The 15,007-nt window shown below is 44.9% G+C and overlaps 2 protein-coding genes across 4 annotated transcripts in view; both read right to left on the bottom strand.

Moving 5' to 3' along the window:
- LOC108802029 (cytochrome c) overlaps positions 1 to 11,592 on the bottom strand; it is a 17,754-nt gene extending 6,162 nt beyond the window's left edge. The window contains exons 1-3 of one of the 3 annotated variants that reach the window (XM_018574075.1): positions 11,580 to 11,592; positions 11,512 to 11,518; positions 1,095 to 1,272 (exon numbers count right to left, since the gene is read on the bottom strand). In XM_018574075.1, the coding sequence (XP_018429577.1) occupies positions 1,095 to 1,263 (169 nt within the window). In that variant the 5' untranslated portion in view covers positions 1,264 to 1,272; positions 11,512 to 11,518; positions 11,580 to 11,592. Of the gene's footprint in view, positions 1 to 1,094; positions 1,273 to 2,587; positions 2,710 to 11,511; positions 11,519 to 11,579 lie in introns of those variants that run through there. The other 2 variants (XM_018574015.1, XM_018573951.1) reach the window with 2 other exon arrangements.
- CUNH7orf31 (chromosome unknown C7orf31 homolog) overlaps positions 9,539 to 15,007 on the bottom strand; it is a 35,538-nt gene continuing 30,069 nt past the window's right edge. The window contains exons 7-9 of the mRNA XM_018573376.1: positions 14,142 to 14,316; positions 11,252 to 11,343; positions 9,539 to 10,267 (exon numbers count right to left, since the gene is read on the bottom strand). Of these exons, the coding sequence (XP_018428878.1) occupies positions 9,539 to 10,267; positions 11,252 to 11,343; positions 14,142 to 14,316 (996 nt within the window). The remainder of the gene's footprint in view (positions 10,268 to 11,251; positions 11,344 to 14,141; positions 14,317 to 15,007) is intronic.

Raw genomic sequence — 15,007 nt, 5'->3', positions numbered from 1 at the left:
TTCTAGGGCCATCAATCACTGATAACACTAAACTGATGAGCGGTAAAAGCTTTTAAAGCGTCGCCTATGGCCAATTTTGGGTATGCTAGTTTTTTGCGATTTTGCGAGTGCACGCAATTTTTACACTTGACATGTTTGGTGTCTATTTACCCGACGTGACCCCATCTTTTATATTTTACCAAAAAAGTGGGTAATAGTTGTTTTATAGCATAATGTAAAAAAAATAAAAAACTTTTTCTCAAAATTCAGTAATTTCTCCTGAATATAGTAAAAAATAAAACCCGCAGTGGTGATTAAATACCACCAAAAGAAAGCTCTATCTGTCCCCAAAAAATGGTATAAAATTAATTTCAGTACAGCGCTGCATGGCGGAATAAATATCAGTCAAAGTACTGCAGCGCTGAACACTGATAAAAGTGGGTAATAGTTGTTTTATAGCATAATGTAAAAAAAATAAAAAACTTTTTCTCAAAATTCAGTAATTTCTCCTGAATATAGTAAAAAATAAAACCCGCAGTGGTGATTAAATACCACCAAAAGAAAGCTCTATCTGTCCCCAAAAAATGGTATAAAATTAATTTCAGTACAGCGCTGCATGGCGGAATAAATATCAGTCAAAGTACTGCAGCGCTGAACACTGAAAAATGGCCTGGCCAGGTAGGGGATCTAAACACCTGGTCTTCAAGCAGTTAAAGAGAACCCTTCAGGATTTGGCCTTTGCAGCAATCTGAAGTTTTCTTTTTATAACTGTGGCGGCCTACTTGTGAAACGTTTATACCCCCAACCATTTATCTTATACTTAGTCCCAAGCATGACACCTTAGTTGGAGTGATGGGAACAGTTGCTGCCATCACTTTCAGAAGGTAGTCTGTGTGTGAGGTCTTTCAGTTGACAATCCAGGAATAAAATCACACAACAGGTCCTCTTTGACCCCATTCCCCCTAGCAAGAGCAGTTACCATATTTCCTCCCTGAAGTCCCTTTTAGAGCCCAGACATGCTGGGAGCCAACTGGTAGATGCTGGAGAGCTTTGCAGGTTATTGTAGTTCCAAGGGATTCATAGAAACGGGCCACTGCATGAATGCCATCACTTACCCTTGTTTTTGTTTGCATCAGTATACGAATAGCCCTCGGCTTGACCAGTTTTGCGTCCAAACAAACCGTGAAGGTTGGGACCAGTCTTATGCTTGCCTCCTTTTTCACAAGTATGGCACTGAGAGCACTTCTGGACAAAGACCTTCTTTCCCTTCTCACAGTCTCCCATGGCTATAATCTAAGGAAATAAAAACACTTCTGTCAAAATAAACCCATTTATAGCCCAAGAAAGTCATTCTTTAATCGCAGCGGGGAAGAGTTACAATCCTGACAGGTTTTATTATGCCTCTCTATGGCACCACTGTAAAAATGTCTTACACTTCCTGTCCCTCTGGTATGAGGGCAAGAAAGGACCACATATCAGCAGGCAGAAAGGCACAGAGAGCAATAGATACCTGAGAGAAGTACTTAGTTCTAACAATACTTAAAAGCCTTTCATTGCGGTCTGTTCTTATAGAAGAGTTTTCCCATCACTTCCCATCCTTCAGTTCACTTCCTGTCCTTCAGAAGTAATATCATTGGAACAGGAAGTGAAATTAAAACCTTGCAAACATGCAGAAATAGGTGGACTATGCCTTTAAGGAGGAGCTTTATCTAAGTCATGTGACTAATTTTCAACTCAGCTGAAAATATCTGCCACTTTCCCAAAAAACAGGATCCTTATCCTGGTGTGATAGGTTGGTGAATTGAGCCTACTGATAAAATGTAATCACAAACAGAATTAATCTGAATCAAAAATGTCAAAAGTTATTGGATTTCCATCAACTCAACTGCCTGGCAGCCAATCAAATATTGTGGATTGTAGTGGATGAAAATGATCCAATTAAGATTTTGGAGATCAAACTATCAGATCTCCAATTTATTGGATAGATTTAGGGATATAGCACCCCCCTTATACATTTCAGTTTCAAGATGTGAAAGGTCCCTGAAGAGAAAGGCAGACCCTCCCCCTCCCAGCCTGTCTGAAGGCCGGGTGACCCACATGACCTTCTGAAGGGTCATCAGAAAAGGCAGCACAGGGACATCAGAGTGAAGCCTGAGCCAGTACAGGTCATGGAAGGACACTGACCGGGGAACACATATTCCTGACCTTCCACTATCGGATCAGCCATTAGATCCTTCTTCACAACTGATAAATAGATACAATGTATCCGGCATCGCTGTGACGTGAGGTCAGAATGAATGATCCACCAATCACAAAGAGAGTAGACGCCATCTACGGCCAGAGGCTGTGTCCTCCCTGCCCGGTTACCATTCATCGGCCCCCGTACATGTACCATATTATACGGAGCAGGTAGACTGCTCACACAGGCTCCGAGGCTTCATACATGGGCAGCAATGATGGAGACGCGGTGCGGCATTTACCGGCTCCGGATACTGCGATGTGACCGGACATAACAAGGTCAACACAAAATTAATAAAAAGCCTCCAGTAACTAAAGCGAGAAGCAGAGAGGAGTCACTATAGAGAAGGCTCCGGCCTCCATATCTTACCGCACCCTCTATGTTCTTCCACCCGGACGATGTACACAACAGCACGTCTCGAACGCTCTAATCCCAAGGACACGCTGTACCAAGCCCTATGTAACCGGTGTCCGCGCAACCAGGCTTACGTATTCCGTGTTACGTCTACACCGCCCTGCCTTCAGCGTTACCAGCTCAGCCAATCTCTTCTAGGCTTTTCTCTTTCGATTGGTCCGTGTCTCCGTAATCATGCTAGGTTGAGCAGACGTAGAGGGAGGAGCTTGGGCTTTCCAAGGAATTACGGAAGCCCACTGGCGCTGTCCATTGACGTCGGCAAGGGCACTGAGGCGGTGTCTTTCTAGGTGCTGCTGCTCAGAACGTTATGTGAGCGCAAATAGTGCGCATGCGTATTGCTTATCAGTTACACAATTCAAAGGGGAAAAAAACTGTAATAGTACCAGTTCCCTCTCTTCCTTCCAGAGTAGCAATGCCTTACCTTTTGCCCCACAGAGCACCAGTGTTCTCGCTCGCCCCCATCCAGTACCAATCCCATCCCTCCCACCACCAAACACCAATGCTCTCCCTCTCATCCCACTGAATACTTGTGGCCTTCTGTCAACCCCAACCCCCCCTCTCTCCCCATTGAGTACTAATGCCCTCCTTCAAATATACAATACTGGTCAGGCAGGTTATGGTATGGCTATCACATCCCTAAACCGCTTTTGCCTGTGAAGTGAGAGGACTCCTTTTCTTCCTTCTGCTCCTGCTGTCCTTGTTCACCTATTGGTGTTATAATGTGTCCTTCCCCTGCCTAACCCTTTCTATAGGTGTGATTGATCACCACATCCTCTCCTCTCAAAGGATTCAGGATTACTAGCACTCGCTCCTTACAAGCTTTGTGGCACAGAGGGTTCTTGTCAGAGTCAGAGATGACTTTTCTCCCAGATGTCATTCTTCATATATGCACCTTCCTCTCCCTGCAGTCACGGGCTAAGAGTGTTTTACCTATGTCGGCAGCTGTTAGGTGTTTGGTCTTTTTATGGACATACCTTATCTGTCCAAGCTTCAATGACAAAGGACAAAGCTTAGGTATGCTTTTATTTTTGTTGACCACGTTGAGCAGTTGGTCTCAATGATTTCTCCTGTTCAGGTAATTGTTGTTCCACCTGTTTGTTTCCTGAAAGTGGATGATTGGTTGTCCTCCGATTGCTAGTTCAAGCCTTTCTTTAAGGTACTTGTTTTCTGTTATGTCATTTGTCTGCCCAGTTCCGGACTCTCACTGTCATTCGCATGGTACTGACCATTTCTATATTTGATTGAATTGGATGGAATCACTACAATCCTGTGTCCCTCAATGGACGAAACAGAAGAGAAGATTTTTTGTGGTCACCGTAATATCTTTTTCTAGGAGTCCTTTGAGGGACACAGGCCCCACCCCATTGTGTTATTAGGCTGCATGTACTGCATGCTCACTAAACGGAGGCATTTCTTCCCTGAGGAAGATATAAAGTAATAACGTGGGTAAAACGTCACCTTTTATACATAGATTTGAACTTACCCTTTAAACTTCAGCCCCAGGGGTTCAGTAACACAGTGGGAACTATAATAAAGCCCAACACCAGTCAAAACCTTTTTTTCTACTTTTGGAAAGAGTGGGAAAAGGTTAGAACAATTGTCAGGTGTTTGTTACTGTGTGTTTCTCCATTGGGGTGATTTCTGTCAGCATTAGGCTGAATTCACATCTATGGCCTGTGGTACTGAGTAAGGGTGGGCTAGGGCGTGTTCGCAGCTCCACGTGCCGAGCGTGCCAGGAAGCTGACAGCACGCAGCGCCAATCACAGGCACTGAGACATTTCCCAATCTCTGCAGCTGCGGACCGGGAAAATGTCTCAGTACCTGTGATTGGCGCTGCGTGCTGTCAGCTTCCTGGCACGCTCGGCACGTGGAGCTGCGAACACGCCCGAGCCCATCCTTAGTTCTGAGTGCTAAAACTCAAGCTTTAATGCTCATTGCTGTTCATCCTGAACGGCTCTCAAAGGCATGTATACGGTAAGAAAAGATGCACCTGCACTGTAGTGCACCACAGTGCTCAGATGTGAATGATCTGTGCAGTATGATAAGTTGTATAGTGCAGGTGTGTTATTTCAGCTGCTGTATGTGTTCAGGTGTGTTGAGGGTCTATGTTTGCCTCATTCATTGCTGACCCATACAGCGTGAAGGGCCTTTTTGATGAGCCTGGAGCTGTGGGAAGCTCGTGTAAGTTTATGGAGACATAGGAAATATGTGCACACATACGTTGCTTCCCATAGCTCTGAGTTTTGACAGCTGCACACAGACGTACATGACCTCAGACGCAGACATGATGCATCCAGGTCTGTACACTGTGTTCAGCCGTCAAAAGCTAGAGCTGCTAAAAGCAGCATGTGAGGGCGCACAACTTCCCACTCTCCATAGACTAACGCTGGGTTCACACCTTAGCGTATTGGAAACTCGTCTTTGCCGCGCGGTTTTACCGCGATTTGCAGTAAAAGAAACACGCGTCAAACGCGAGTTTCCGAGGGGGTATTTGGCTGTATCCTGATGGATACAGCGGGATACGGGCGTTAATACGCCCCAAAGAAGCTCATGTACTTCTTTGGGCGCATGGCGTTTTACAGAGCGATCGTACGCGCGGTAAAACGCGCAGGTGAGAACCATGCCCATAGGCAAACATGGGTTTTCACCTGTTGCGCGTTTTACCGCGCGTTCCTACGCTCAGGTGTGAACCGGGCCTAAAGCTGGCCATACACCTTACAATTATCTTTTGATTTCTTTCGTCATGTCATCGAACCATCGTCCGTGTTCCGCTCGAATACCACATCATGCACAGACCAATGTGGATTTCGATTATCATTCGTTAACAATACTAACTCACTGAATTTCATTGATCAACAGACTGGATTTTCATTTGCGCATGTGCAGTGTTCATGTTGCGATTTTTTTTGGTATGAAAACGCCACTAATCCATCAATTTTAGTACGATTCGAAAAAAGTATTCTAGGCTGACCGATCGGGGAAATTCGGCCAGTTGTACAGTAATTCTGATCGTTCGCTTCCAATCAACTGGCCGATTATCGTAAAAAAAAACAATCCCGTTAGTTTTTAAACAATAATCGCAAGGGCACCTTTACATGCTCTGCCCACACGCTTTTTTCCCACAGCTCCGGGCACATGAAAAAACAGTCCTAGACGCTGTACAGTGCAGCACACCCTGTGTGAATGAGGCCCTAAACTGAATAGACTGCACTAACACAAGGTGCATCAATGCACACAAAAGTACGAATGAACCAACAGTGGATACATACAATGAGGTTGGAGCAGAGCTCGAATTTTCTTTTATACAACAAATTATAGTTTCGATTAACATTACTTTTTTCATTGGGTCATATAAAATCTCACGGTGCTGGTGAAGTTCTGTAATTAGTTCTTATTTCAGTGTTTAACTTTATAAGGTGTAGTGCGATCACAAAAACTGATCATTGTTCAGGCAGGTCAGGTCAGTTGATATTATGTAGCACACACTGTACTGAGTTCTCTGTAACATTCCGCGGCCTCAGGAAATCTCAGTCATTTATTTGTGACTTGTAGGTGCAGTAGGTGCAGTAAATCAGCTGATAGGCTTACAGAGTAGTCTGTGATGCAATCGCAGTTTCACTTTACAACAGTTTCACTTTACAAGGAGACATCACGTAGCATAGAGTGCTATCTAGTAAAGGTTAAAGCACTTTGTCCTTTGGTTCTGAAGGGTATTTACTAGAAAGAAGCGATAAGGATTTCAAATATTTTAAAGTTGACTTCTTTTTGTAAAATAGATATTTGGCAGTGCCGTCCGTCCGTTTTTCTACTACGGGCGGACGGCAAGAGGTTAAATAGCAATCTTGTCCTCCTCTTCAAGCAGTTAAGTTTTATTAAAGGCCTCGGATAAAATAACCCAACTCTTTTCATTGCTGCGGTCTGCCTAGGGCCCAGCAGGGTTTTCACTATTCAAAAGCTGCTCTGTGACAAGTGGTGCATATGGCTATAGACATTATGCATTGTGGACCGCCATTATTTTGTACTGATGCAAGCGTGATTTGTCACAGAGCTAGAGGAATGTCACTAAACGTAGTATTAAACTCTCAAACCTTTTTTTCCAATAATGAATCCAGATCAAACAAATATACATTGCCCAGCAAAAAAGATTCCCCAACTCTCTGAGCTCACCTTCCCTGAACTTGCTGCCCAGTACAAGATCACAAGGGAAAACACAATCTCTAGCAGCTGTCTATATACTAGCTTGGAGAAGGGAGGAAGGAGCAGCGGTGTATTTACAAATGCTGCTGCCCTAGGCAAAACAGCAATGCCGCCCCCCCCGTACTGACGGCCGCCCCCCCATCAGCACAAGCCTCCATAGACAACCCCCTCCAACGATCACGACCGCTGCCTGCTGGACAACGCCGCAACTCGCCGTCCTCGTCCTTGCCAGCCGTCCTTGTCCCCGCCGCTACGATAGCCTCCGGTTCTCTTCCCTTGATAAATAAAATTTATCAAGGGGAGAGAACCACAGCAAGTGCCGCTCTCAGGGAATCTGCCGCTCCAGGCAAACGCCTTGTTTGCCTCGCGGCAGATACATCCCTGGGAAGGAGGAGTGTGGAGCAAGAGGGAGGGGAGTGTCTTGCCTTGCTGTATCAGTGTGTTCATGGAGACACACATCGTTTACTAGCACACACAAGGGTGGCTCAATAGGACCCGGCAATGGTAAGAAGCCACCCTAAAACAGGATATTAGGGCCAGAGCTCAGGGGACCGGCTGATTCTACAGGAAGCTAAAACTTTTAAACATCAAGAAGCAGCTTCCATTGTAAGGCCTGGTTCACACCTGAGCGTTCCTGGGCCGCATGTCCTGGGAACGTGCGTTTGATTTCAATGGGGTCATATCCGTGCGGCAAAACGGCTCCTACACCTTTTTGAGCGACCTGCATTTGCACATGTGGTAATGCAGCAGAAAATCACGCAATTTGCAGGACGCGTTTGGGGTGCCATTAGAAGTGAATTGCACTGCAAGTGCATTTCACGTTTTTGTGCCCAATTCAGGGAACGTGCAACAATCATGCATGAAAACAAACAAATTGCCGCACGTTCACTGAACGCCCAGATGTGAACCAGGTCTAAGTAACTTTATCAGCATTTGAAAATGCTTTAAAAATCTTTTGACTTTATCACTATAATGAATGCATCTGTGGGGGTTCATGTTTTGATTAAGGGGGGGCATCGTGGTTGGTTTAAATGGTGTGGTTACCCAGTTAGATGCCCTTTGACACCAAATGGTTTTCACATGGCCCTTCGGCTTATAATCACATCCCTATGGTGCTATGTAACCTATTTACACCCCTGGCCTAAGTGAAGAATCAATAGGTTGAGTTGGATTTTCCTGGAAGCACATTACTGTTCCCCTTGGCAAGTCATGCCTCTCACACCTAATCCACACTCCTCCTTCCTCCCTTCTCCAAGCTAGTATATAGACAGCTGCTGGAGACTGTGCTCTCCCTTGTGATCTTGTACTGTGCAGGAAGTTCAGGGAAGCCGAGCTCAGAGAGTTGGGGGAAACTTTTTTGCTGGGCAATGTATATTTCTTTGGCACTAGGAGTTCTTGCACAGCACATCAATATGAACATTGAGCTGATATAAGTATGGTTCTCATGACTTATCTCTTGACTGGCAGGTCTTTCCTTTATCCTTATATGCGCCTTCATTCCATATGTTCTATTTCATTTTCATTGCCGTCTATTATGAAAAGTACCTTTTGACAGGAAAATCCTGTTTGATCTGCTTTGTACACAGTTCAAACACACCTCAGTAGAACATGCTGCATCTGAAGAAACGCAGTGCAAAACACGGCAGCTCAAACACTCTGAACTGCCATGTGCACTGCTCAGGTAAAGTCAATGAGCTCGGCATGCTTTCCAAACCCATGTCAAACTTACTAAAACAATACTCGTTGGCATGAGTCCTTCTATAGTTTCCCAAATATTATATACATTAAAAGCATCCAAATGTATTTGCCAAAAGTTATATCTTTCTACATAAATGACTATGTAGCCAGACAGTGCTACCCCCCAAAATCTACTGGGCCCATGCGTGGTTTGTTATAGCTGTAACTAGGGATGCACCGATACCGGTTTTTCGGTATCGAGTACCAATATTTTTTTTTGGTACTCGTCAATATCAAACACCGATAGTCCCATTAAGGTAGCCAGACGACGTGTAATGACTCGCCACCTGGCTTCCTGATTAGCCAGGAAGCCGGGCGGAGTGTAAAGACCTGCCACCCAGCTTCCCAATTAACAAGGAAGCCGTCTCCATGCTCCCTCCTCACCAGGTGAAGAGGAAGCATGGAGCTGGCTTTCTGGCCAATCAGGAAGCCGGGGGGCGAGTAATGACTCGCCGCCTGTATTCCTGATTGGCCAGCTTCTCGACCAATCAGGAAGCCGTGGAAGAGTCAATACACGGCGCCCGTCTTCCTGATTGGCTGGGAAGCTGGCACCATGCTCCATCGTTACCAAGTGACGAGGGTACATGGAGCTGGCTTCCCGGCCAATCAGGAAGCTGGGCAGCGTGTATGACTAGCTACCCGGGCTAGGCATCGGAGCATTTGGGCGAGGACAAGAACTTGCCCAAGTACTCGGTTTTGGCACCGATACAGATACAAGTATCGGTATTGGTGCATCCCTAGCTATAACTATGCCCATGACTAGCTTTTTTCAGGAGAGGCTTGCAATGGCCGCCTCCATACATCCACAGTATAGATTGTCTCTATAAAATGGTTGTTACCAGGATGATCAGATAAACCTGTTATATATTAGCTTATGCAAGTAATTACAGGTTGTTACAATCCCAGTTGTATCCAACACGTTGTTTTATTTCTCTTGTGTGGTTTGCAGTGTTTGACTGTTAATAACAACTGTTAATTGTGGAAATAAAAGGAATGGAACCCATAAAACTTGTGCTTCCTTCCAGAATAGCAATTTTCCCTTAGATCTTTTGTCTTTTCTGGGAAGTTCTGCTGGAGTGTTTTATGAGCTTCAGACCTTGTGTAGGAGTCTTGGAGAGCAAGTAGAGTCGCATGGGGCAAAGTCTTCCCAGATCTATGAATGGCACTTTGTGCTCTTAATGTGTTCTGGTGAATATAGTGCCTTGGTACACTACAGGTATCTTGTGGTTTTATAGAACAAGCCTCCTGACTTGTGGAACACCTTTTTAGGAATGGTTTGCTGAGCTGAGAGCTCTCAAAGACAATATATGGATCCTGTCCAGCTGGTAACTCTTCCTGGACTGGTTTATACTGTGAATCATAATGAGTTGGTACGGGTGTAAGCTGCCTTCTGTACAAAGCATCTGTCTTTTCAGTGTCTGTAATTTTGTGTAAATCAGGGTTCTTATGTTTCTGTGTTGTGGATGAGTACTCTGTGTTCTCCTTATTTGTGTGATAGGTATCCACACTGTTACCAGCAGTGTCAGAGGCACAAGATGCATGTGCAGCTGTCTTCATCTCATCATTTGATCTGGGTTTATATTTTACTGCTTTACTTTCAGGGTTCTCCGCTTTCTCAAGAGTCCGACGACCTTCTCTTAAACGGGAAATGCGTCCCAGGATTGGTCGTGCCTGAAGGACAGTCGATAAGAATGTTGGCTTCTGAAAAAAGGTAAATCATAACATTACAGAAATACATTTTATAAGCTTTCCAACTACAACATTTACAAATCTAAACTGAAATGTATTTATTTTTCTGTTTTATAAATACAACGCTCTACCAAAGAAATACAACCTACAGTGGCTCCAGTGAGATGACACTGGATATTGTGGATATATTACTGTTTTCTTTTAGGGCCCATTTAGTTGCAACCAAAGGTCCCCATATACCTTGCTATTATCGTTCGGAGATCGGGTTTTCATACGATAATTGGCCAGTTGATGGGAAGTGAACGATCAGCATTACTGTACAACTGGCCGAGTTTTCTCCATCGGTCAGGCTGGAAAACGTTTTTCAAATCATATGAACATTGATGGATTAGTGGCGTTTTCGTACGGACAAATAACATACGAGCCCGTCACACTCCTGACCGAATAATAAAAAATCGGGTGGGTGCTAAAATGACAGCGGATGCTGGTAAAGAAAGGTCACTAGTACTCCAGTATAAATTCTAGTTAATATTTATTTATTGACTGCTATAGTGTCACATCAACACAGGCGACGTTTCAGAACCACACGGTCCCTTCCTCAGGCAAAACAGAGAGTCTCTGTGAAGAAGAATTTTTAAAAAACCTACCCTTGTAGTGGGACTACCCCCGCCCTGCAAGGGTTAAGTGCTCATTTTCATCTAGAGGAGACTAATAAAACTATTACTCACATGATCCTCGGTCCCTCCTGGCTGCTAGACTGGTCTCCGCAGCCCCAACAGACGTGAGGACGCTGAGGGACATTCCACAGCCGGAGCGGAGGGGAAGAGAGGTGAGCACTGACTTATTTTAGCCCATTGACAACACAAGCACTTAGCCCTTTCTGTACAGGGGTAGCCCCAGTGCAAGGGAAAGTTTTCTTTAAATTCCTGGCAATAATTTAGGACATTTTGCTTGTGTGTGAATTATATAATGAGTACATACATGAATATATCTTACCATTTCTGTGTTTTCATCTGTTTTTCCTGTTATTTTTCCGATTACCTTCTCATAATAATCATCAAGTTGTAGTGGGTTCATTTCACCGTGATCTGAGTATTAATGACATTTTTATTTATTTATTTACATGCAGAATTCCATTTGAATAAAACCCAATACAGCATAATACCATCCCGCAGATAACCAACACATTACACAGCCTAACACTCTTCTAACCACCTGCCCCCTGGACCCTATCCCCTCACAACTACTCCGGTCACCCTCTAGCTCTATCCTACACTCCCTTACTCACATCTTCAATCTCTCCCTTTCCCTACCCCTCTAAAACAAGCACTGGTAACCCCCATATTAAAAAAAACGTCTTTGGGGCCCACCAGTCTAAACAACTTGAGACCCATCTCCCTGCTCCCATTTACCTGCAAACTTCTTGAACGGCTGGTCTACAACTGCCTGAGCCGCCACCTTAGGCCCCATTCACACTGAGCGATTCGCAAATTGCGCGTTTGTCGCACGATTTGCATTTTGCGCGATATTGCGCAAATGCTTGCATTGAGCAAGCTAGAATCGCGGCAAAATCAGCTCCAAAAAGGGTCCTGCTGTAGCGACGCACGAACCGCGACAGCGACGGACAGAGCCCCATTGCCATGCATTGGAGAGCGATATCGCGCTGTAAATAGCCACGATATCGCGGGAATTACCGCGCGATAAATCGCTCAGTGTGAACGGGGCCTTACAGTTAACAATCTCCTTGCCCTTCTAAAACGTACTAACGATCTACTAACTGCCAAAACCAATGGCCACTACTCTGTTCTCATACTTTTAGACCTCTCTGCTGCCTATGACACAGTTGGCCACCCGCTTCTCCTTAATAAACTCCATTCCCTTGGCCTCTGCTTTCTCATGGTTCATCTCCTACCTATCTCAGCGCACCTTCAGTGTCACCTACAATTCTACCTCCTCCTCTCCTCTCCCTCTTTCTGTGGGGGTCCCCCAAGGGTCTGTCCTTGGGCCCCTTCTTTTCTCTATCTAAACTTCTTCCCTGGGTCAATTAATAGCCTCCCATGGCTTCCAATACCATCTTTATGCTGATGACACCCAAATCTATCTCTCCACTCCTCAACTCACCCGCTCTGTCTCTTCACGTATCTCAAATCTACTTAGTGACATCTCAGCATGGATGTCACACCACTACCTCAAACTCAATCTGTCAAAATCTGAGCCTATAATTTTTCCTCCTCTCCGTCTTTCCTTCCCCAACTTCCCCATCACAATCAACATTACTACGATCAATCCTTCCCATCAAGCCAGGGTACTCGGTGTAATCCTTGACTCTGAGCTCTCCTTTCAGCCCCACATCCAATCACTATCCAAGTCCTGCCCTCCCAACCCTATTGTTCTGAAACTGTATTGTATTGTAACTGTACTGTCTCCACTCTTTTGTAAAGCGCTGAGCAAGTTGTTGGCGCTATATAAATCCTGTATAACAATAATTACAAAAGTCAAGATTTCTGTTTTTTTTGCCTGCCTTTAACTACTTCCCTGGCGTGGAATTTTAGGCAAATATTTTGTTTAGAAAAGTGCCCAAAAAATAAAGGACACGAACCAGTGTTTGTCACTCATCTTCTGTGTGTGAGGAGGGTCACCAAGGACCCCCCTGAAGAAGCTGATGAAGCAGAGATCTGCTTCATCAGCTTCTCTCCAGCATCTGAAGCTGGAGAGTGACACAAGAATGCGGAAGTAATGTAATATACATCAGTTCCGCATTCTGACAGCGGAGAGGGGACCGGAGGGAGGTCGTGTACCGACCTCCCTCTGATCCCCTGTGACAGAGGCAGTATGCTGGTCCCGGGCTCGCACCGGGCACAGCAGAGCCCGGGACCAGCGTGACAGCGGGAGGGGGGGAGCCGCGGAGGGGGGCGCACATCCCGGGACCTCATACAAGCGATCCGCTGGCTCTATAGCCGGCGGATCGCTTGTATATTAACGGGCATCGCTGCCTGTTTGCAAATGTCGGCATTTCCGGCTCGCGTGCGCGAGTGGGCATGGCTGAGCAGACGGCTAAAGACGCCCGCTCAGATCTAGAGAGCTCCTGGCCGGCCATTTATTTACAATGGCCGGCCGGGAAGTGGTTAAAGCAGAACTCCGAAAATAAATACTTCTATCCTATGCTCCTCAGCTCCATCTGGTGGCCATAGTGCTGTATCTATTGTAATATTCAGAGCAGTTATGACCAATAGCCAGCCATGGTAGTGAATAAAAGTTTTTTTTTCTCTCTCAAAATGCTCCATCAGAAACAGCTTTGCTTTAGCAAATAAAACAAATGAACAAAAACTCCTTTTCAATATAATAGAAAGTCTAGCTCACCCCCTGTATATATATATGTCCTGTCTCAGGGTTACAAAGCTATCCACAACTCTGCCCCCAGATATATCTCAAACCTTGTCCCAAAGTATCACCCTAACCGTCCCCTCCACTCTTCCAAAGACCTCCTGCTTTCCAGCTCCCTCGTCAACTCTGCCCATGCTCGCCTCCAGGGCTTCTCTAGAGTCTCTCCCATCCTATGGAACTCTTTTCCCCAACCTGTCCGACTATCTCCCACTCTGTCTGCCTTCAGGCGATCCCTTAAGACTCATCTCTTCAGGGAAGCCTATCCCACCTCAAACTTACCACTCAACCATCACGTTCTCAAACAATTCATCCCCACACAGCTACCTCCTCATGTATCACTTACCCCTCCCTATTAGATTGTAAGCCCTCAGGGGCAGGGCCCTCCTTACCATCTTGTCTTGAATTGTATTGTGATTGTAATGTCTTCCTTATATTGTAAAGCGCTGCGCTAACTGTTGGTGCTATATAAATCCTGTATAATAATAATGTTTATTGTATCTACCTGTAAAGCTGCGCTTGTATGTTGTTAACCACTGAGCTTTGATTGCATTTCTTTGTAAATTGATTGTCCTTTCAGATGGTGTTTCTTCATATGTCTTGTACAGTGGATTAGGGGCCACAGTCTTCGGGGGACTTGGGTAGTAGGTCTGGTTATTTTCATTATGGAATTTTGGTAACTGTAAAAAACAGAAAACACTGAAACCTTTTATACCCATATTAGCAGTACTGAAATAGATCAATACAAGAAGAATTACGGTAAAAAAATATATGGCCTAAGTGATGTTTATTATTTTCTTAAAGCAGAAGTAAAGTCACTTACAATAAAAATGCTGACAGGCCGTTTTTTTTATGACAGAAGAGACTCTGTATGTCTCTTGTGTCATAATCTCTCCTCCATGTCAGTGTTTGTGTGCACTGAGCTATGCAATCTCCTCAAGGTCCTATGCCAAGATGAAGTAACTCCCAAGCGCATGCATGGGAGTTTCATCATACCAGACCGTCAAATCAAAAGGCTGAAGATGACAAACCCGGAAGAAGACGGGGGGAGAAGATGGAAGCAGCAGTGATGGAGGAGAGTGCTCAAATACTGACATTGCAACACTGCAGGGCATCTGCACAGTAATATGCTGTGCCTAATAGCACATCATGGCACTATTTTAATTTTGTGTTGGCAGTTTACTACCACTTCAGCCGGAACCATTTAAACTAATGTTTTATGTGTTTTTAATACTAGGTGCTTTTTTTACCAATTAATTGGTAAAGCTGCAGCGGCAGCGACATGGCAACTGCACAGGGGAATTGCCTGGGCCGCTCACTATACCACTATAATACCATAGGTACAGAGCAGATTGTTTTATGACAGAGAAT

The sequence above is a fragment of the Nanorana parkeri genome, unplaced genomic scaffold (assembly GCF_000935625.1).
Source record: "Nanorana parkeri isolate BGI_ZX_2015 unplaced genomic scaffold, ASM93562v1 scaffold4, whole genome shotgun sequence".
NCBI lineage: Eukaryota > Metazoa > Chordata > Amphibia > Anura > Dicroglossidae > Nanorana > Nanorana parkeri.
Note: the sequence above shows the minus strand (reverse complement) of the source record. Positions and strands in the feature narration are given on the sequence as shown.